The sequence below is a fragment of the Bubalus bubalis genome, chromosome 22 (genome assembly GCF_019923935.1).
Source record: "Bubalus bubalis isolate 160015118507 breed Murrah chromosome 22, NDDB_SH_1, whole genome shotgun sequence".
In the NCBI taxonomy this organism is placed as follows: Eukaryota; Metazoa; Chordata; class Mammalia; order Artiodactyla; family Bovidae; genus Bubalus; species Bubalus bubalis.
Window position 1 is genome coordinate 36,972,689 of NC_059178.1, and position 24,456 is coordinate 36,997,144.

Here is a 24,456-nt window from a genome sequence, read left to right on the forward strand (position 1 = left end):
GTATTGGTATTTTGCTTTCTGACTTACTTCACTCTGTACAATAGGATCCAGTTTCCACTTTATTAAAACTGATTCAAATGCATTCCTTTTTATAGCTGAGTAATATTCCATTGTGTATATGTACCCCCTTAGCCATTCATCTGCCCATGGATATCTAGGTTGCTTCCATGTCTTAGCTGTTGTAAACAGCTCAATGAACTGTTTATAAGTGCTTAATGAACATTGGGGTACATTTGTCTTTCAGTTCTGGTTTCCTCAGTGTGTATGCCCAGCAGTGGGATTGCTGGGTTGTATGGAAGTTCTATTTCCAGTTTTCTAAGGAATCTCCACACTGTTCTCCATAGTGGCTATACCAGTTTGCGTTCCCAACAACAGTGTAAGAGGGTTGCCTTCTCTCCAGCATTTATTGTTCGTAGACTTTTGATGGCGGACGTTCTGACTGTTGTGAGATGATACCTTTGATGGCGGCCGTTCTGACTGTTGTGAGATGATACCCCATTGTGGTTTTCATTTGCATTTCTCTAATAATGATTGATGTTGAGCATCTTTTCATGTATTTATTAGCCATCTGTATGTCTTCTTTGGAGAAATGTCTTTAGTTCTTTGGCCCACTTTTTTGATGGAGTTCTTTTTTCTGGTGTTGAGCTGCATGAGCTGCTTGTATACTTTAGAGATTAATTCTTTGTTGGGTGTTTAATTTGCTATTATTTTCTCCCATTTGGAATGCTGCGTTTTCACCTTGCTAACAGTTTCCTTTGCCGTGCAAAAGCTCTTAAGATTAATTAGGTCAGGAGTGGCAAACCACTTCAGTATTCTTGCCTTGAGAACCCCATGAACAGTATGAAAAGGCAAAATGATAGGATACTGAAAGAGGAACTCCCCAGGTCAGTAGGTGCCCAATATGCTACTGGAGATCAGTGGAGAAATAACTCCAGAAAGAATGAAGGGATGGAGCCAAAGCAAAAACAATACCCAGCTGTGGATGTGACTGGTGATAGAAGCAAGGTCTGATGCTGTAAAGAGCAATATTGCATAGGAACCTGGAATGTCAGGTCCATGAATCAAGGCAAATTGGAAGTGGTCAAACAAGAGATGGCAAGAGTGAATGTCGACATTCTAGGAGTCAGCAAACTAAAATGGACTGGAATGGGTGAATTTAACTCAGATGACCATTATATCTACTACTGGGGGCAGGAATCCCTCAGAAGAAATGGAGTGGCCATCATGGTCAACAAAAGAGTCCGAAATGCAGTACTTGGATGCAATATCAAAAACGACAGAATGATCTCTGTTTGTTTCCAAGGCAAACCATTCAATATCACAGTAATCCAAGTCTATGCCCCAACCAGTAATGCTGAAGAAGCTGAAGTTGAACGGTTCTATGAAGACCTACAAGACCTTTTAGAACTAACACCCAAAAAAGATGTCCTTTTCATTATTGGGGACTGGAATGCAAAAGTAGGAAGTCAAGAAACACCTGGAGTAACAGGCAAATTTGGCCTTGGAATACGGAATGAAGCAGGGTAAAGACTAATAGAGTTTTGCCAAGAAAATGCACTGGTCATAACAAACACCCTCTTCCAACAACACAAGAGAAGACTCTACACATGGACATCACCAGATGGTCAACACCGAAATCAGATTGATTGTATTCTTTGCAGCCAAAGATCTCGGAGAAGCTCTATACAGTCAGCAAAAACAAGACCAGGAGCTGACTGTGGCTCAGACCATGAACTCCTTATTGCCAAATTCAGACTTAAATTGAAGAAAGTAGGGAAAACCACTAGACCATTCAGGTATGACCTAAATCAAATCCCTTATGATTATACAGTGGAAGTGAGAAATAGATTTAAGGGCCTAGATCTGATAGAGTGCCTGATGAACTATGGAATGAGGTTCGTGACATTGTACAGGAGACAGGCATCAAGACCATCCCCATGGAAAAGAAATGCAAAAAAGCAAAATGGCTGTCTGGGGAGGCCTTACAAATAGCTGTGAAAAGAAGAGAAGAGAAAAGCAAAGGAGAAAAGGAAAGATATAAACATCTGAATGCAGAGTTCCAAAGAATAGCAAGAAGAGATAAGAAAGCCTTCTTCAGCGATCAATGCAAAGAAATAGAGGAAAACAACAGAATGGGAAAGACTAGGGATTTCTTCAAGAAAATCAGAGATACCAAAGGAACATTTCATGCAAAGATGGGCTTGATAAAGGACAGAAATGGTATGGACCCAACAGAAGCAGAAGATATTAAGAAGAGGTGGCAAGAATACACAGAAGAACTGTACAAAAAAGATCTTCATGACCCAGATAATCACGTTGGTGTGATCACTCACCTAGAGCCAGACGTCCTGGAATGTGAAGTCAAGTGGGCCTTAGAAAGCATCAATACAAACAAAGCTAGTGGAGGTGATGGAATTCCAGTGGAGCTATTTCAAATCCTGAAAGATGATGCTGTGAAAGTGCTGCACTCAATATGCCAGCAAATTTGGAAAACTCAGCAGTGGCCACAGGACTGGAAAAGGTCACTTTTCATTCCAATCCCAAAGAAAGGCAATGCCAAAGAATGCTCAAACTACCGCACAATTGCCTTCATCTCACACGCTAGTAAAGTAATGCTCAAATTCTCCAAGCTAGGCTTCAGCAATACGTGAATCGTGAACTTCCTGATGTTCAAGCTGGTTTTAGAAAAGGCAGAGGAACCAGAGATCAAATTGCCAACATCCGCTGGATCATGGAAAAAAGCAAGAGAGTTCCAGAAAAACATCTACTTCTGCTTTATTGACTATGCCAAAGCCTTTGACTGTGTGGATCACAATAAACTGTGGAAAATTCTGAAAGAGATGGGAATACCAGACCACCTGATCTGCCTCTTGAGAAATTTGTATGCAGGTCAGGAAGCAACAGTTAGAACTGGACATGGAACAACAGACTGGTTCCAAATAGGAAAAGGAGTTGGTCAAGGCTGTATATTGTCACCCTGTTTATTTAACTTATATGCAGAGTACAAAATGAGAAACGCTGGGCTGGAAGAAACACAAGCTGGAATCAAGATTGCTGGGAGAAATATCAATAACCTCGGATATGCAGATGACACCACCCTTGTGGCAGAAAGTGAAGAGGAACTCAAAAGCCTCTTGATGAAAGTGAAAGTGAAAAAATTGGCTTAAAGCTCAACATACAGAAAACGAAGATCATGGCATCTGGTCCCATCAGTTCATGGGAAATAGATGGGGAAACAGTGGAAACAGTGTCAGATTTTATTTTTCTGGGCTCCAAAATCACTGAAGATGGTGACTGCAGCCATGAAATTAAAAGACGCTTACTCCTTGGAAGGAAAGTTATGTCCACCCTAGATAGCATATTCAAAAGCAGAGACATTACTTTGCCAACAAAGGTCCGTCTAGTCAAGGCTATGGTTTTTCCTGTGGTCATGTATGGATGTGAGAGTTGGACTGTGCAGAAGGCTGAGAGCCAAAGAATTGATGCTTTTGAACTGGGTGTTGGAGAAGACTGTTGAGAGTCCCTTGGACTGCAAGGAGATCCAACCAGTCCATTCTGAAGGAGATCAGCCCTGGGATTTCTTTGGAAGGAATGATGCTGAAGCTGAAACTCCAGTACTTGGGCCACCTCATGCTAAGAGTTGACTCATTGGAAAAGTCTCTGATGCTGGGAGGGATTGGAGGCAAAAGGAGGAGGGGACGACAGAGGATGAGATGGCTGGATGGCATCACTGACTCGATGGACGTGAGTCTCAGTGAACTCTGGGAGTTGGTGATGGACAGGGAGGCCTGGCGTGCTGCGATTCATGGGGTCGCAAAGAGTCGGACACGACTGAGCGACTGATCTCTGATCTGATCTCATCTGATCTGATATAGAGGTCTTTTGTTTCTTTAGGTAGATTTATTCATAAATATTTTATTCTTTTCATTGCAATGGTAAATGGGATTGTTTTCTTAATATCTCTATTTTTTCATTGTTAGTGTATAGGAATGTGTGGTATTTCTGTGTATTAATTTTATATCCTGTAATTTTAGTATATTCATTGATTAGCTCTAGTAATTTTTTGGTGGTATCTTTAAGGTTTTCTCTGTAGAGGATCATGTCCTCTGCAAACACTGAGAGTTTTGCTGCTTCTATTCCAGTCTGGATTCCTTTTATTTCTTTTTCTTCTCCGATTGCTGTGGCTAGGACTTCCAAAACTATGTTGAATAGTAGTGGTGAGCGTGGGCACCCTTGTCTTGTTCCTAAATTTAGAGAAAATGCTTTCAAATTTTTGCGATTGAGGATAATGTTTGCTCTGGGTTTTATTATGTTGAGGTGGGGGCTTCCCTCATAGCTCAGTTGGTAAAGAATCTGCCTGCAGTGCAGGAGACCTGGGTTTGATTCCTGGGTTGGGAAGATCATGTGGAGGAGAAAATGGCGACCCACTCCAGTGTTCTTGCCTGGAGAACCCCATGGACAGAGGAGCCTGGCAGGCTACAGTCCATGGGATCACAAGAGTTGGACACGACTTAGTGACTAAACCACCACCATGTTCCTTCTATGCCTGCCTTCTGGAGAGTTTTTATTATAAATGGATGTTGAATTTTGTCAAAGGCTTTCTCTGCATCTATTGAGTTAATCATATGGTTTTTATTTTTCAATTTGTTAATATGTTGTATCACATTGATTGATTTGTGAATATTGAAGAATTCTTGCATCCCTGGAATAAGGCCCTCTTGGTCATGATGTATGATCTTTTTAATATGTTGCTGGATTCTGTTTGCTAGAATTTTGTTGAGGATTTTTGCATCTTTGTTCATCAGTGATAATGGCCTGTAGTTTTCTTTTTTCGTGGCATCTTTGTCTGGTTTTGGTATCAAGGTGATGGTGGCCTCATAGAATGAGTTTGGGAGTTTGCCTTTCTCTGCAGTTTTCTGGAAGAGTTTGATTAGAATAGGTGTTAGCGCTTCTCTAAATTTTTGATAGAATTCACTTGTAATCCCATTTGGTCCTGGACTTTTGTTTGTTGGAAGATTTTTGATTACAGTTTTGATGTCCGTGCTTGTGATTGGGTCTGTTTAGATTTTCTTTCTGGCTCAGGTTTGGAAGGTTATAGTTTTCTAAGAATTTGTCCATTTTTTCCAAGTTGCCCATTTTTTGGCATATAGTTGCTCATAATAGTCTCTTATGATCTTTTGTATTTGTGTTGTCTGTTGTGATTTCTCCATTTTTATTTCTAACTTTATTGATTTGATTCTTCTCCTTTTTTTTCTTGATGAGTCTGGCTAACAGTTTGTCTATTTTATTTATCTTCTCAAAGAGTCAGCTTTTAGTTTTGTTGATCTTTGCTATAGTCTCTTTTGTTTCTTTTTCATTTACTTCTGCTCTTATTTTTATGATTTCTTTCCTTCTATTAACTTTGGGGTTCTTCTTTTCTTCTTTTTCTAGTTGCTTTACATTTGAAGTTAGGTTGCTTATTTGATGTTTCTCTTGTTTCCTGAGGTAAGCTTGTATTGCTGTGAACCTGCCTTTTAGCACTGCTTTTACTGAATCCCATAGGTGGTGGTGTGTTTTTCGTTTTCATTTGTTTCTGTGCATATTTTGATTTCCTTTTTGATTTCTTCTGTAATCAGTCGGTTATTCAGGAACGTATTGTTTAACCTCCATATGTTTGTGTTTTTTTTTTTTTTTTTTTTTTCCTTTCTGTAGTTGATATCTAATCTTACCACATTGTGATCAGGAAAGATGCTTGAAATCATTTCATTTTTAAAATTTACCATGGCTAGATTTGTGGCCCAGGATGTGATCTCTCCTGGAGAATGATCCGTGTTCACTTGACAGAAAGGTGAAATCCATTGTTTTTGGATGAAATGCCCTGTAGATATCAACTAGATCTAATTGGTCCATTGTATCATTTAGAGCTTGTGTTTCCTTGCTAATTTTCTGTTTGGTTGTTTTATCCATAGGTGTAAGTGGAGTATTAAAGTCCCCCACTATTCCTATGCTACTGTTAATTCCCCCGTTCGTACTTGTTAGCATTTGCCTTACATATTGAGGTGCTCCTATGTTGGGTGCATATATGTTTATAATTATTATATTATTTTCTTGGGTTGATTCCTTGATCATTGTGTAGTGTCCTTCTTTGTCTCTTTTCATAGTCTTTAAAGTCTACTTTGTCTGAGTATTGCTGTTCCTACTTTTTTTTGGTCTCCAATATCTTTTTTCAGCCCCTCATTTTGTCTGTATGTGTCCCTAGGTTTGAGGTGGGTCTCTTGTAGACAGCATATTGTTTTTGTATCCATTTGGTTCCCTGGTGGCTCAGTGGTAAATCATCTGCTTGCAATGCAGGAGACCTGGGTTCGATCCCTAGTTGGAAAGATAGATATGCTCAGTTGAGTATACAGTAGAAAGCCCAGATGGGCTTTTGGCTTGTTTTATTTTAGGTCCCGTTAGAAGATAATTTAGTTATTTTTATAAGTTTAAACATATTTACCCCTGTTTTTACTCCTAATTGAGAAAATTTAATTCCAGCTCAGTGAATTTTTTTCATACAGAGCACATCTGTGTATTCAACACCCATGTCAAACAACTGAACTCCAGGATTCCATCACCAGCACTTTAGAAACTCCTCACTTCTCTAAGCTGTATATCCCATTTCTTCAGGACACAGTGGTTTTGACTTTTAACAGTAGTCTTACCTGCTCTTTGATCTTTATAAGAGTAGAATCATGCACTTTGTAGTCTTTCATATCTGGCTTCCAAAGCTCAACATTGTTCATCTGAATTCATTCTCATTGCAGTGTATTAGAGTTTCCATTTTGTGGATATGCTATAATGCTTATGCATTATTCTGTTGATGGACATTTGTGTTGTTGGCTGTTACATATAGTGTGGCAGTGAACTTCCCAGGACATTTCTTCTGATCATATTGCAAGTCAGTTGGGTATATACTTTGGAGTGAAATTACTGGTCTGTAGTTGTGTGTGCTAAGTTGATTCAGTCGTGTCTGACTCTTTGCAATCCCATGGACTGCCCACCAGGCTTCTCTGTCCATGAGATTCTCCAGGCAAGAATACTGGAGTAGGTTGCCATCCCCTTCTCCAGGGGATCTTCCTGATGTAGGGATTAAACTCTAATCTCTTGAGGTTCCTGCATGGCAGGCAGATTCTTTACTGTTGAGCCATGGGGGAAGCCCACTGGTCTATATTAGGTTCTGCCAAATGGTTGTATTAATCTTCAAAATATTCATATCAGTTTATACTTTAATAAAATCGAATGCAAATTAAGGTTGGTTTCACATCATCCTCAACACTTGGTATTTTCCACTTTTTTCATTTTGGTCACTCTGGCGGGTATGTAGTGTCATCAGATTGATACTATTTTAGATATTGAATAAGTGTACTTTGAAACTGTGCTTTATTTTATTTACTCCCCCCATATAACTTTTGTTTGTACATCAGGTTTCAAAAAATCTTTTAATATTCTGTGTTTATATTTTATTTGTAGTTAATTGTTAAATTAGCCAGCATATTGACCAATTTACTTGTTGATAGTTATTCTAACCTGCTTCATTTTGTTCACTCATGCTCCATCAATTTTATGCATGGTTATCTTTTTTGTAATGAATTTTGTTGGTACGAACTTAGTTTCAGTTTTTCAAAACAATAATTTTTTATGTATATCTATTGATGGCTGTACTGGGGCTTTGTTGCTGTGAGGGAACTTTTTTCCTAATCGCAGTGAGTGGGAGCTACTCTCCAGTTACGGTGTGCAGGCTTCTCATTGCTGTGGCTTCTCTGGTGAAGCGTGAGAAGCCATGCCCGCTCTTCGGTAGTTGCTGCACATTGACTCTTTAGTTGCGGCAAATGGGCTCAGTAGTTGTGGCTCCTGGGCTCCAGAACACAGGCTTAGTAGTTGTGGCACATGGGCTTAGTTGCTCTGTGGCAGGTGGGATCTTCTTGGATCAGGATGGAATCTGTGTCTCCCACATTGGCAGGTGGATTCTTTAGCACTGAGCCACTAGGGAAGCCTGGCAGTTTCAATTTTTATTTAAAGAGAAATGTTAAGCTTAATAGTTTGGTGATGGCTTTACCTTTATCTCTTTAATTACTATTTCTTTTTGTTAGTTTACTAGACTCAGCTTCTATAACGTTATTTACTCTTAGTTCTTCTGGTTCTTTGAACCTTCCTTTAAATGTTTTTATTTCTCTAGATTGTTTCTTTAGTGTTTGTCTCATCTTGTCTGCTCTCCAAATATTCCCCCTAATTTTCATATCCATCTTTCTACTTGTTTACTGGATATTGTGCATTGAGGTTTTTGTAGGTGCTTTAAATTTGTACTTTTCTGTCAAACCAACTTTTCCAGTATTTCTCAACTTGGTTAATACTGTCACCTTTTACTCACTCTTCTCTTCCAGTGTTTCTTAACTTGGTTAATACAGTTACTTTTTACTCAGTCTTCAAAATCAGAAATACTTTTCTTTCTCATTCTCCCACAAGTAATTGTCAAAAAGTCATATTCTATTTTTTAACTTAGGACATTCCCTTCATACGGGATCATAGACATTGATAACTGTGTTTCTAAAATAGTGATCCTCTATTCCTCCTTCCTACCTCTCTCTTAATGTAGACTGTATCATGGTCTAGACTATTGTTCCAGTTAGTCTTATGGGCTTTTTTTGGTCTGACTCTTCCTCTCCTTTTTTCTTTTTAACCGTCCCTTTGATTAAAGAATGCAAACATTGAAATAAAGAATTAAAATATGTTGTACTAAAAATTTACCAAAAAATGTAAACAAAATTTCAGTTTTTAATTTAAACAATTAAACTTAAAGATGATGGTTTTTGTAACTAGTTATTAAAGCTGAAAATGGCATTCAGAGTTTTGGAACACCTTCAGTAAGGATTTTGTTATTTATCAGCAAGTTGCAGTTTAGAAATACAGAGCACTTATAAATTTTTCTCTCCTTTATGTCTGTGTATTATTATTATTTTTAAAAACTAGTGTTTTGACAACTGAAAAAAAAATCTCCCATCTAGTTTGTTTTGCATTTCTTTGACTCTTGGTTATGATGAGTATTTTTAATGTTTTAATGTATTGTGATCTCTTCTGTGCTACCTTAGTGATGTTACCTTATATTTATTGAGCACTTTCCTGACTGTCAAAAATACTGTAGTAAGTGTTTTTATACTTGTAATAAGACTACATGACCTGTCTTAATCCTCTGAACAAGCCTGCCAAGTATACATAGAAACATGATTGTATGTGTGAGGAAACTGATTTTAAAGAAGAGTCACTTGTTCAATGCTACATAGTTGAGAAACTCAGAGTGATATGTTATCATACTTTTATCTCTCAACTTTTGATAGTATAGATGTGAAAGATTTGTATTTGTATTTATAGGGGTTTGGATTAAATGATTCTGGATCCCAGATAGAGACGGCTGTGATTTTTATCCGTTTTTTCTAAAAGCAAGAGGTTCAGCTTTGGTATTTGTTTAGGTTAGGGGAGAAGATTTTGGTGAATTTGGTTGCAATTAGAATGTTGGTTTTATATATTTAGAACTGGATGGATTCTCAAGTATTTCTCAAATCATGTTCCACTGCATATTGTGGGAATTTTCATATATCCTGACCACAGAAGTTTGGGCATCATTTGGTTTCTGTAGCAGAGAAACCTTAATAGCTTTGAATACTTCAGTTTCTGAAATAAGTTTCTGTAGGAGACATATTCATATCATGTAGAACAACATCTTGAAGTATATCGGTTTGAGACAAAAGCTCATGTGTGGTCCATTCTCTTATTTTGTTAGGGGAGGAAATGGAGACCCATTGTAATGAAGTGGTCGCCTAAAAATCACACAGCTGCTAAGCAACACAGGATAAGATTCAGTCATTCTTTTGTACCATGCCTTCTCTGATTTTTCCTGTATTATGTTAAAAGTTAGAAGACTTAAGTGTAGTTTCTTTTATATTCCCATCTAGTCCAGACACTAGTTTTATACTGAGAAATTAATATATAGTTTTAAAAATTCTAGATTTATTCACATACAAATACCCTAGCATTATTACATATTCATCACTGCTGTGTTTAATCATCAAAATGAAAAGAGTACTTTTTCCTGTAGTAACATGTCACATATGTTTGGTTTAGTTTTTGTAGAAAGTGTTTCCTGACTGCAATGAGAGAGAGTGGAATACATTGTCCCCTCTGTCGTGGAAATGTGACTAGAAGAGAGAGAGCGTGTCCTGAACGGGCCTTAGACCTTGAAAATATCATGAGGAAATTTTCTGGTAGCTGCAGATGCTGTGCAAAACAGGTAGAGTAAATGTGATATAGTTCTTTGAAAGTCAAACTTCTGTTTTGAGATTTCTGATTGAATTATCTTGGTGTGTACTGTTTTGAAGAAAAATTATTTAGGTTGGGAATAGGGTAAAAAAGGCCAGAAAAGTTATGGCTGTAGATCTTACTAGATAATAAACTTACTGAGAACAGAGACCAGAAGATATGTCCTTGAATTTGCCATAATGTTTAACATGGCATTTTTTCAAAATAATCACTCTTGATTTACCTACTAAATGAACTGAATGAACAAACTGCCGTTTAACTCCCTTAAACCCCGTTTCTGGTACACTTTGAGTTCTTAAGTAGTTTTTCTGGTAGCATTATTATTGTCATTCTGCCTGTAGAAATGGGCCAAATGGATTATGTAGTCAAGGGGAACTCTCTTAACTGCCCACTCTCCTTGGATATTTATGTGTTTATCTAAAAAAGTTACTAAGTATTTGGCAGAAAACTCCTTACTTTTTAAGGAACAGATGAGAAAAATCAGGTATTGGCAAATAACCGACATTAATTCTCCAATCTGGATTTTATTTTGTCTTTTGGAGACGGAGTGAAATGGTGAGAGGTAGTTAGGCTTTGAGTATATTGGTTTATTTATAGATTTATCACAGCCACTTTCTCAAACAGCAAATAAAGTCTTTGAGCAAAACCAATTGCTGTTTTATGCATTCACACAAGACATACCTGATTTTCCATCTCTTTGAGGGAGGTGTTAACTGACAAGGCAATGAAGTGAAGTTGGAAAATATACTTGAGATTTCTGGCTCTGCTCCTTAGAGAGAAACTGAAAAATGTTCCAAGTGTTAATTTGGGAACTTAGTTTTTTAAAGCATTTTCTAACTCTGCCAGGTTACAGTAGTTAAAGAAAGAAAAATATGCCTAGTGCCATGAGGCAACTTCTTAATACTTTTAATATTATTTTGTGTCTATTAATAGTATTTTTTTCAAGTATAAAATTATTTATTAATTTTGTTTATGGACTGTTGGACTTATCTCCATTTTCTCTGCATCTAATGGACAGAAACTTATTTTTAGAGTTAATTTACTTAAAAAAAAAAATCTCTTGTTTAAATGGATTATTTACTTACCTGTTTTTGTCTTATTTTTTTCCTCTTTTTGGCAGTGTCTCAAATCTTAATGAATTCTCTTTTAAACTAAAAGTCACAATACATTAAAGATTTTTCAATTTTTTTTTAATATGGTGAAAATGCATAATGTAAAAAATAGCCTTTTCTTAGTTTTTTTTTTAATAAGTGAAAGATCATGGTAAACCTTATTTTTTATATAATAAACATCTACATATATTTCCATTTGCTAAGAAAACATGATATGTATATGATATATATGTATTATATATATATGTACACACATATATACACAATTTAATGAGGCATCAAGTGAACAATTAGTGCAGTATTATGAATGGTAATGTAGAAAACACACCATTTTTAAGTGTACAATACAGTGGTATTAAGTACATTCACTGCATTGTGTAACAGTCACCACTATTTCCAGAATTTTTTCATCATCCCAAACAGAAAATCTGTACCTGTTAACTTGTAACTTGCTGTTCCGCTGCCCTGCCGTCTTCCCCACCCCATCTAGTAACCTATGTTCTACATTATCTCTCTGAATTCTCTTCTGCCTTATATAAATGGCATCATATAATGTTTGTTCTTTTGAAAGTCACATTGCTTTTTTAATCAATACTTTACAGATTAAATTCTATCGCATGAGACATCATTACAAATCTTGTAAGAAGTATCAAGATGAATATGGTGTTTCTTCTATCATTCCAAACTTTCAGATCTCTCAAGATTCAGTAGGAAACAGGTAAGCAATATTTATTTTTATAGTTAAAATGGAAATTTGGGGGAGGCTATATAAGGTATTTTTTGTTTTATTTATGTGTGTTTATGTTTTTAAATTGCCTGTCTTCATAAGTTTGACACAGGTTAAATTGAATCTGGGAAATTGACTTTGTGCTCATCTTAAGCTTAAGTAAAAATTACTTTAAGAAAATTTACATGTCTGAGTGAAAAATAGATTTGTGAATTGAAGGTGTTTTCTTTTGCAGCTGAAATTACTTGAAAACTAGAGGAAATCCCTTTTCAGTAATGTGTTTGCAAACTAGAATCTTTTTACTAGTTGTTTGAAATCATTATTTTGATAAAACATGTCATGTAAAAGTGAGACTTGGTACTATTATTAGTTCTATGTTAGTCTCAATTCTTTTAAAGCTAGGTTTTGGTTTGATATGTATCTTATTGTATCAGGTTTATGTATATTAAACATTTTTATGAAATGTATTTTATGCATAAGAATAGCCAGAATGCACATGTGTGGTTTAAAAGTTAGTCACAAAGCAAATCCCTGGTTATTCACTAACCCAAATCAAAAATTATATAGCATTTTCCAGCCCCTTAGAGTCTCCTTGTATACCCATGCTCCATTTGAACCCCATACTCCCAGAGATAACCACTATCCTCTTTTTTGGGTTATTCATTCTTTTGTTTTCTTTATGGTATTATCACCCATGCATGTATCTCTAAATGAGATGTTTAATTTTTTAAAAAATCAACAGCAAGCGCACACAATTGTATAAAGAAAGGCAGTATTGGCAGTTTTATAGAAAGGCTCCCAGGAGATGATATGTTAAGCAAAGTCTTTAAGATTTTATTTTAGTAGCATTTCATTTTACATGTTGCTAATTTTCAGTAATTTAACCACTCTTAAGCACTCATAATATAATAAAGCTTCTTCTCAACTCCTTAGTTAAAACTGTTCTGGTAAAGGTTTTTAATAATTTTTTGATTACTTGTTTTTTAGACTACTAGTCTTTTCATTTTACTTGGCTCAGTGTCATTCTCAAGGAGTTCAATGATCTAATTCAGCAACTAGCTTAATAAGACAAAATCCCTTATTCTAAAGCCCTTTCTTATCTGCACTCACCTTTCTATTTTAGTCTTTGTCCTTCTTGGTTACTCATTACTGCATCATATGCCTTAGCTATGTTGAATTATTCCCACCATATCCTTTCCATTCTTGAGAAACAGAATAACTTAGTTGTTAAATATGAAGGCTTTGAACCAGACTGCCTGGGTACCAGACTCTTTCCTTTACTAATTGTATGAGTTTGGCAAGAAAGTATACCTCAGTTTTCTCATTTGGTTGAAAGAGAAAGGGGTAGTGATGATACTACTAAACACCTGATTGGATTGGGAGTCAATAAATAGGTCAATACAAGTAAAACAATGAATGTTAAGCTTTTTTTTTTTTCTTGTTTTCTGTTTTGGTCACACCATGCAGCTTGTGGAATCTTAGTTCCTTGACCAGGGATTGAACCTGCAGTCTCAGCAGTGAAAGTACCAGAGTCCTAACCACTAGTTTTGAAAGTTTCTCAGTTGTGTCCGACTCTCTGCGACCCCATGGGCTTAGTCCCTGGAATTCTCCAGGCCAGAATACTGGAGTGGGTATCCTTTCCCTTCTCCAGGGGATCTTCCCAACCCAGGAATCAAACCCAGGTTTCCCACATTGCAGACAGATTCTTTACCAACTGAGCCACAAGGGAAGCCCCCTAACCACCAGACCTCCAGGGAATTTCCTAAATATTAGTTTTAAATTATCATCATCATCATAATCATCGTCATTGCCTCACCTCCACACTTTCACCACCATTCTAACCCATACACTTTGTCAGCTAGTGGACTTTTTCTTCTCTTAGAAAACTTAGACCAAGTGTTAGTTACTCTGAAGTCTTTCTTGTTTACTTGTCTGTCTTTTTTTAATCTAGTATTAATAGAATGGGCTTCCTAGTCTTATTCATGATGTTTATATCCTGTGCATTTGTTTTGGATGTATAATGTGAGGTAGGAAAAGTTTTCCCCAGGTGATAACCATTTGTCCTAGTACCATTCATTGAGGAGTCCATTCTTTCCCACTGATTTCTGATGCCATTTTGGTCCTATACATCTCTATTCTGTTGTGTTGCTTCATTTATTCCTCAAGAACCATGTTACATTAATTATTGTGGCTTCAACAATAGGTTTTAATATCAAATCAGCTAGGGAAAGTTCTCCTTATTGTACTTATTAAAATGTTTCTCTTATTTTTAGCTCTTTGCTATTCCACATGAATTTTAGGATCAGACTTTTGAGCTTCCAAAAAATCCCTGTAGAGATTTTAATTGGCAGCATTGTTTGAATTTACTGAAATTGTATATTAATTTGGAGAGAACTGGCATCATATGATACTTATTTTTCCCACCGTTTCCCTTCTTTTTGTCTCTCCATTAAAAAAAATGCACTAAAAGAAGTCCATTTAGAGCACACATGAATATGTTCTAGTATATCGTTTCCTGGCTTCCCAGGTGGTGCTAGTGGTAAAGAACCTGCCTGCCAGTGCAGGAGACTCAAGAGACATGGGTTCAATGCCTGTGTTGGGAAGACCCCCTGGAGAAGGAAATGTCAACCCACTCCAGTGTTCTTTCCTGGAGAATCCCATGGACAGAGGAGCCTGGTGGCCTGGAGTCCTTGAGGGATGGCAAAGAGTTAGACACAACTGAGTGCACACACACACACATCTTTTCCTAGTAGTAGTGACAGTGAAAATGTTAGTTGCTAGGAAAGCCTTTAGTTTTTGTTGCCGTACAAATAGATCTTTTTTTCTTGTTTTGTAATCTAAATGGCTATTACTAGTGAGTAGGAATATTAAGGATTTTTATGTAATTTTGTATTTAGAAACCTTGGTGACTAGTTCTAATAGTTCTAAATAATTTTCCTATGTATTCTTTTGGATTTATTACATAGAAACTTATTAGTTTGTCAGTGCAATTTGTTTCTTACAGCTTTATTTCATACTTGATTTATTGCATTAAATAGGATCTTTATCGGTATTAATAACAGGTACCTTTTAAAAATTCTTGATTTTAGTGGGAATGTGTCTAAAATTTTATAATTAAGTACAGTTTACTACTTAATGAACTACTATAGTTTTTTAACATAGATATTCTTAACTACTTAATAAACTACTATAGTTTTTTAACATAGATGTTCTTCATCTGTTCTGTGATTCTGTCATCCTGAATTTTAAGATTTCTCCATTGAATAGTTCTTACTCAAATTAGAATCTTTAATGTGGTTATAAAAAGTATATGTGTCTGGCTCCATTCCCAGATAGTCTGCTATTTAAGTTTAGGCATTTGTATTTTTAAAAGCATTGTGGGTTATCAGAGGGTTTTTGTTTTTGTTTCCATTTATGGAGGTTGAATTTTATTGAATGGTTTTTCTGTATCAGATAAAATGATTGTTTTTTAAAAACTGATAATATGGTTGCCAGTAATAGATATTCTGTCGTTGAGCTCATTCGTACGTTTCTAGAATATACGAGTAGGCAGCCAGTAGTAGTGTAGGCATGATATAGGAGAGTCAGGAAGGGCTAGAACGATGATAACTAAGTGATAATGGAAAGTAGAGAAACTGTAAGAGGAAGTAGAGGGGAAAAGCATGTTAAAAGGGCATTAACTTTGATGTGCTTTAAATTGGAAGTTTTGTGATTGCATATCCTACCAGTGAAAAAAATTGAGAATATACTCCCAGTATATGTGTGTTTAAGGCTAAGCATGTATTTTATAGTACTGATTGATAGTTTATTTTATAAAACATGCAAATGCTTAAGATGAAAAAGGTACTTTAAAGAGAAGTTTGCACAGCAGAAACCATCATAAAATTTTTAAGCAATTTTCCACCAATTAAAAAATAAGGTTGCTTTATTTAATGGTATAAAATATTTTCATTCTTAAAGTTTTAATACTGTTTTTATTGAAAACAATATTGCTGACTCTGATTTCTAAAATTTCTTAAAATCTTGATTTAATACAGTGACAATAATTTAAAGATTTGGATTTAGATCCAAATCTTTAGATTATTGATACTTGGTCTTGATGACTATCATGGCTGAAAAAGATAGCTACAACACACAAAATAACAGATCCAAATGGAAGAAATATGGCATAGGTTGAGATTCCTGTATTTTTCAGTCCTGTTTGATAAATCTCAGAAGGGCTTTTGTTGAAATTTTTATCTTTTTTGATGTTATAGTTGTTCTTACAAACCATTTGGAAGTTTTTATAATGTTTTATAAGGGTATGTTCAAAACCCAATGATTATATTTATTTGGGAGATTTGAAAACAGTTTAAAAATCTGTTACCAAGTATAGATATGAGACTTAAAAAAACAGGTGACATCCTGTTTTTGCTAAAGTCATAACATCCTTTTAATGAATGTAATCTCCATAGTTTAAATTTATTTTAAAAGCAGTTTTTAGTTTCCACCTTTAGCTGCAGAAACAGATTAATAACTGCTAAAAAGATACAAAATAATGGTTAGTAGCCTTCTAAAAAGCTTCTGAAATCAGGGAAGCTTCCTTGTGGAGAATATGTGTGGAGACACAACAGTATTTTCCCAGAAGGGAAATGACTGTCATTGGAGAACATCTGTTAGGTAGATGATACAGTATTGTTTGTCATTCTGTTAAGAGAAAAATGAATAATCAGTTTTCTTTTTTTTTTTCCCCCCATCCTGTACCCCATGAATAATCAGCTTTCTAAGCTTTACAACTCTTTAACTCATACTCAGATGTAAGCAAAGCTCTTGTGTGGTACAGTTTTTTGGTCCACTGCCTATCTCATTTTTATTTTATTGTTTCTGCTATTGAAAGGTCTTGTTTTTATAAAATTGACTACATTGATGAAATTCTGTAATGCATAGGTGACAATCCCCATAGCATGCCCACCTTTCTCAGGATTTTCTCTAATACTGCAAGTGACACACAACACTGGCATGGGGTCCGAGTGAGGACATCAAGTTATTGTCTATGTTAAATGTCAGAAAGCCTAGTTCCTTTTTGGAAAATATAAACATAGTGAACATTCAAATATTTTCTTAACCTGCTCCATTTTGGATGCTGCAACCCTAAGCTATGTGCTAGTTACAAGCCAGAAAGTTCACAAATTCTTGATCCTGCCCCAGCATTCAAAAACTTACTAGTCCAGGTAGAGGTAGAGTCTCTTAATATGAAAGTCTAAAGGACCTGGGGAAATATTCATGCTGTGGATTTAAGATAATTCTGCAGAATTCTGTATTCTCTATAATTTTGTAACTATATCTAAGTTAAGTTTTAGAGGATATGATAAGGACATCATAAGCAGTCTTCTTACCAGAATTTATTTAAAAAATAATTAATGCCATAATTATATCATAGTTCAGAACTATTTGAAGTTCAGGCTTTTCAAACAAATTCAAACTAGTTGTCTTCATTAGCAGGTAATGAATCTGTATCGTGCTTTATTACTTGAGGTATTAACTTCTCTTCCCTCCCCCACCCCCCACCAATTATTCTTTAGTAACAGGAGTGAAACATCTGCATCTGATAACATAGAAACTTACCAAGAGAATACTGGGTAAGCTTTGGAAATTTCTATTACTTTAGTAAATAATACCTATCACTTTGTACTGATGGATTTTTATTTTTTAAATTTATTTTTATTTTAATTAAAAAAAATTATTTATTTTAATTGGAGGCTAATTACTTTACAACATTGTGGTGGTTTTTGCCATACATTCACATGAATCACATGTGTCCCCCATCCTGAACCCCCCTCCCACCTCCCTCCCCATTCTATCCCTCAGGGTCATCCCAGTGCACCAGCCCTGAGCACCCTGTTTCATGTGTCAAACCTAGACTGGCAATCTATTTCACATATGATAATATACATGTTTCAATGCTGTTCTCTCAAATCATCCCACCCTTGCCTTCTCCCACAGAGTCCAAAAATCTCCTCTTTACATCTGTGTCTCTTTTGCTGTCTTGCATATAGGATCATCGTTACCATCTTTCTAAATTCCATATATATGCGTTAATATACTATATTGGTGTTTCGCTCTGTATAATAGGCTCCAGTTTCATCCGCCTCATTAGAACTGATTCAAATGCATTCTTTTTAATAGCTGAATAATATTCTATTGTGTATATGTACCACAGCTTTCTTATCTGTTCGTTGAAATCAATTCCCCTAAAGTCAGGAACAAGACAAGGATGCCCACTCTCACCACTACTATTCAACATAGTTTTGGAAGTTTAAGCCACAGCAATCAGAGAAGAAAAAGAAATAAAAGGAATCCAGATAGGAAAAGAAGTAAAACTCGCACTGTTTGCAGATGACATGATCCTCTACGTAGAAAACCCTAAGGACTCCACCAGAAAATTACTAGAGCTAATCAATGAATATAGTAAAGTTGCAGGATACAAAATTAACACAGAAACCCCTTGCATTCCTATACACTAACAATGAGAAAACAGAAAGAGAAAATAAGGAAACAATTCCATTTGCCATTGCACCAAAAAGAATAAAATACTTAGGAGTAAAGCTACCTAAACAAAAGACCTATGTATAGAAAACTATTAAACACTGATGAAAGAAATCAAAGATGACACAAATAGATGGAGAAATATACCATGTTCATGAATTGGAAGAATCAATATAGTGAAAATGAGTATACTACCCAAAGCAATCTGTAGACTCAGTGCAGTCCCTATCACGCTACCAACGGTATTTTTCAGAGAACTAGGACAAATAATTTCACACTTTGTATGGAAATACGAAAAAACCTCAAATAGCCAAAGCAATCTTGAGAAAGAAGAATGGAACTGGAAAAATCAACCTGCTTGACTTCAGGCTATACTACAAAGCTACAGCCATCAAGACAGTATGGTACTGGCACAAAGACAGAAATATAGATCAGTGGAACAAAATAGAAAGCCCAGAAATAAATCCACACACCTATGGACACCTTATATTTGACAAAGGAGGAAAGAATATACAGTGGAAAAAAGACAGTCTCTTTAACAAGTGGTGCTGGGAAAACTGGTCAACCACTTATAAAAGAATGAAACTAGAATACTTTCTAACACCATACACAGAAATAAACTCAAAATGGATTAAAGATCAAAATGTAAGACCAGAAACCATAAAATTCCTAGAGGAAAACATAGGCAAAACACTCTGACATAAACCATAGCAGGATCCTCTATGACCCACCTCCCAGAGTAATGTAAATAAAAGCAAAAATAAACAAATGGGACCTAATTTAAGCTTTTGCACTATGAAGGAAACTATAGGCAAGGTGAAAAGACAGCCTTCAGAATGGGAGAAAATAATAGCAAATGAAGAAACTGACAAAGAATTAATCTCAAAAATATACAAGCAACTCCTGCAGCTCAATTCCAGAAAAATAAATCACCCAATCAAAAAATGGGCCAAAGAACTAAACAAACATTTCTCCAATGATGGATTTTTAAATTAAAATTTTTAAATTGTTAAGTCTTCAGACATAATGCTGGAATTTAGCAGTTTAGAAAAGCCTCAGTTACTTTACGGATCACATTAAATTGGAAGTAGTTAGCTTTTCTGTGTCACTGTGGTCAGGTTTCTTCCATGCATAATTTATGCAAAGTTGTCAATATTGAACTGTCCCTTGCTGAAATTGAGGGATTAAAAGGCATTGATGTATGATCCTCAAAATATTTTGAAATGTTGATCATTCTAATAATTGATGTTTTCATTTTTCTGTGAATTTTGTGTGTATATTCTTAGAAACTAGGATAAATTAAAGTTATATACCATATTTATGGAAGCCTTTAAAAAATTTTAATTTCCTAGATATGGTGTTTCCATACTGGGACATCATGGAATATTTAAAATTTTCAAGGGATATACAGTGATATATGTTGGTTACATTAATGACTGAATTAAGTTGTTCATATCTCCTTAATGGGACAACTGGGTTTGTTTTTCTTTTTGTTAAGGCCTATTTTAGAGGCACCATGAAAAAGTTTCCTAGACAATAAGAGAACTGTAAACTGAGATTGTTTGGGAATATCTCTTGTAGGTTATTTATTGAAAACATAGTTTTCAAAAAATGAAAGAATCTTTGATTAGTTTAATAATTGTAACTTTTAAAGAAAGAAATAGTAATTGATCAAAAAATAGGAGTGCATCATTCTTACATTACAATTTCAAATTTCAGTATGCTTACTTTAAAATTGTTTTTTAGTTCTTCTGGGCATCCTACCTTTAAGTGTCCCTTGTGTCAAGAATCAAATTTTACCAGACAGCGTTTACTGGATCATTGTAACAGTAATCACCTATTTCAGATAGTTCCTGTGGTAAGTATGTGTGTTTACGACAGTCTTCTGTTTAAGGAATGCTGTTCTATTTATTTCCCTTCATGTGTACAAGGGACAGTGGTTAATTTAAATTTGGATGGGACATTATCAGTAAGGTATATTTTGTCATCAAAAGATTGATAACTATGAAGCAAAATGAGATACTTAAAATTCTAGTAACTAGAAACTTCCCTGGCAGTCCAGTGGTTAAGATTTGCCTTCCAGTGCGTGGTGGGTAGGGGTTCCATCCCTGGTCTGGGATCTCTGAGATCCCACATACCTTATGGCCAAGAAACCAAAACATAAAACAGAAGCATACTGTAATAAATTCAGTAAAGACTAAAAATTGTCCACCTCAAAACAAAAAAATCTTATTAAAAAAAAAAAAAATCCCAGTAACTAACTTATAAGAAGAGAGAGGCTTATTGTGAGGGTAAAGTAAGAGAAGAGCTTGGAAAGAGCAAAGTAAGGAAAGGAACTGAGGACTCATTACCGAGGGGTAGCTTTGTAAATTGTATCTTTGCAGAATGGTGGTTCTAGTGGTAAAATTGTATCTTTGCAGAATGGTGGTTCTAGTGGTAAAATTGTATCTTTGCAGAATGGTGGTTCTAGTGGTAAAGAACCCGCCTACCAATGCAGGAGACATTAGAGACGTGGGTTTGATCCCTAGGTCAGGAAGATTCCCCTGGAGAAGGAAATGGCAGCCTACTCCAGTATTCTTGCCTAGAGAGTCCCATGGGTAGAGGAGCCTGGCAGGGTACAGTCCATAGGGTCGCTTTAGGTGAGTGACCATTCCATAATGGTTATCCAGATCATTAAGATCTTTTTTGTACAATTCTGAGTATTCTTGCCACGTCTTCTTAATCTCTTCTGCTTCTGTTAGGTCCTTGCCTTTTCTGTCCTTGATTGTGCCCATCTTTGTATGAAATGTTACCTTGGTATCTCTGATTTTCTTGAAGAAATCTCTAGGCTTTCCCATTCTATTGTTTTCCTCTGTTTCTTTGCACTGTTCACCTAAGAAAGCTTTCTTACATCTGTTTGTTGCTCCTTGGAACTCTGCATTCAGTTGAGTATATTTTTCCCTTTCTCCATTGCTTTTCGTTTTTCTTCTTTTCTCAGCTGTTTGTAAGGCCTCCTTAGATAACCATTTTGCCTTTTTGCATTTCTTAACCCACAATCACAGAAAGCTAACCAAAATGATCACATAGATCACAGCCTTGTGTAACTCAGTGAAATCATGAGCCATGCGGTACAGGGCCACCCAAGACAGATTGGTCATGGTGGTGAGTTCTGACAAAATGTGGTCCATGGTGGGAATGGCAAACTACTTAAGTGTTCTTGCTTTGAGAGCCCCTTGAACAGAGATTACATACTGATTAACGATAATTGTCATTACAGTTGGTTAAGGCTGGATGTGGTGTTTTTGTTAAAAAGTAGAATAATCAGATTTAAGTAATAGAATATATAATATCTCTCTTTTTATTGTGTTGTGTCAGATTAGTATAATTTATCTAAGGTAATTTGGTCTAGAAATAATCTAGTCATGAAATTTGGCCCTTAGAAGTGCTTCATATAAAATTTTTTGGTAACGTGTTGTTTTAATACTTTCAATAATAATGTTGAGTTATTTTCATTATTTTTTATTTGAAATATTCTGTTTCTTATAGACGTGTCCTATTTGTGTGTCTCTTCCTTGGGGAGATCCTAGCCAGGTTACTAGAAATTTTGTTAGTCATCTAAATCAAAGACATCAGTTTGATTATGGAGAATTTGTGGTAAGTGAATTTTTCAATATTAAGAAAATACTTTTTAAATATTGAAGTCACATTAACCTTTCAGTCTGGATGAGTTTTGAGGTGAAATACTGTATCATGTTGGATCGATAAAGAGCAAGTTCTGTTGATTTTATAATAACATAGGTGAACTTTGGTTTGTGTACGTGGTGAACTTATTGTCCACCTCCTATACTAGAGAGGTTATTAATAGAGGACGAGCAAACCCCTGGATTAACAAGATGCTGATTTATATGAATATTATCTAGATTTAAGAAAAATTATACCTGCTAGAAAAGTAAAGTTGGTATGACAGCTAGACGATGTACTTCTTGTGTAGTGTAAGTAGCTTGTTAAACTCATAATATCTACATGTGAGAGACATTCTTTTTAAAAATTCAGAGCTTATTTATTAAGTAATGAAAGTGAGAGTGTTAGTCACTCAGTTGTGTCCGACTGTGCAACCCCATGGACAGTAGCCCACCAGACTCCTCTGTCCATGGAACTGTCCAGGCAAGAATAGTGAAGTGGATCCCTTCTCTAGGGGATCTTCCTGACCCAGGGTACAGCCAGGCTGAATAGCAGATTCTGGCCTTAGTTCACTGCTTTAACAGAGTACATGAGGGAAGTTATATAAAAATGGATCTCCAGAGCAAAGCATGAATTTAATTTTTACTTCCAAAATGTGTCTTGATAGTTTAAAAAAATTAGATGACTTTTATTAATTATGAATTTGCATTTTATTCATCTTCAGTGAATTAAAAGTCTTATTAAGATTCAGCCTGACAAGAAATGGTACATACTTGTTTTTATGTTTAGGTGAGCACAGGCATGGGCAATTCTGAGATTGGCAGGACCAGAATTTACATTTCCTCTGCCCCTCCAGTGTTGAAATTACATCATCCTTGATACATATTTTTTATTTTGTGTAATTTGTACTTTTTAACGATACTGTATAAAAATAGTCAACTATATGTAGAATTCAGGTGTAGTCTGATAATTTTAGCATTTTTATGGTGTAATTATAGATTATTCTGAATTCTCGATGTAAGAAAGGTTACTGCATCTGGAGAATTATGTTTGGAAAAACAAAAATATATTTTGTGAACCACTTTTGATCTGATTGTCAGATTGTTTTACCTTGCCACAGAAGAACATTTAATTTTAATTATTTGAGATTGTAAAAGAGGAGGCCTATTTTAAAGCATCCATGGACCATAATTGAAAGGAAATAGAATTTTTTAAGTTAAGACGTAATAGTATAAGCAAATTAAGTGGACTTTAGTTGTAATCTTTATATTATGATTAAGATGCTGTTAATTCGGGTTAGCATCAGGCATTGTAACTCTCAAATTTCATTCTCTGCTGATCCTCTCTTGTTTATTAGTTATTTATAAATAGTTATAACTGAATTTTTAAATTTTAGTTCTTATTTTTAAAGTTTATATTGTAACATAAACGGTTTCAAGTGTATATAATGTGTATCAAGATGTGTAATGTATTGGGCAAAGTATTGAGTAATTGAATATGTTTTTCCTATTGACATGTTAATGTTACATTTTTAGAATCTTCAGCTAGATGAGGAAACCCAGTATCAAACTGCGGTTGAAGAATCTTTTCAAGTAAACATTTGAAGGCTGTAGACACCTCTGCATCTTTGTACCTGCAAGTGCCATCTTTAAGGAGAAAACTACAGGAAGTCACCATTTCAATAACTTGATGTGTATATTAATAAAAGTAATTCAGTCTATTGTTTTAGTTTTTTTATTGAAAACTAAAGGTGGGCCATGTAAAAACTTAATTCTTTTGATAAGTTAAAAGATAAAGCTTAGGACATTATCTTTATAAACATTAAAAGGATTATACTTCATTAATGGTGAAAAGAGAATCCCTAATGTACTTACCTTTTTTGCATTACATATTCTTGAATTTTCCCTTGCTTTTGAAATTTGGTGCAGTTCCTCCCATTGACATTATTGTACACAGGTAACACAGTACCAAATTCTGAATGATGTGATTAATATAAACTAACAAAACTGAGCCAGTTATTGGAGTTGCAAATGGAGACTTGAAGTGCAAAATGAAACAATCCAAAGGAAACTTTTTTAAATACAGATTCTAGCTGAAGAATTC

General features: G+C 35.3%; 1 protein-coding gene across 2 annotated transcripts in view; it reads left to right on the top strand.

The window, feature by feature from the left end:
* The window catches only part of RNF138 (ring finger protein 138), a 39,032-nt gene extending 14,959 nt beyond the window's left edge, over positions 1–24,073 (top strand). For both annotated transcript variants that reach the window (XM_006054838.4, XM_006054839.4), the window contains exons 3-8: positions 10,135–10,300; positions 12,044–12,159; positions 17,730–17,786; positions 20,440–20,551; positions 22,219–22,326; positions 23,889–24,073. In XM_006054838.4, the coding sequence (XP_006054900.3) occupies positions 10,135–10,300; positions 12,044–12,159; positions 17,730–17,786; positions 20,440–20,551; positions 22,219–22,326; positions 23,889–23,957 (628 nt within the window). In that variant the 3' untranslated portion in view covers positions 23,958–24,073. The remainder of the gene's footprint in view (positions 1–10,134; positions 10,301–12,043; positions 12,160–17,729; positions 17,787–20,439; positions 20,552–22,218; positions 22,327–23,888) is intronic.
* The last annotated feature ends 383 nt before the right edge of the window (positions 24,074–24,456 follow it).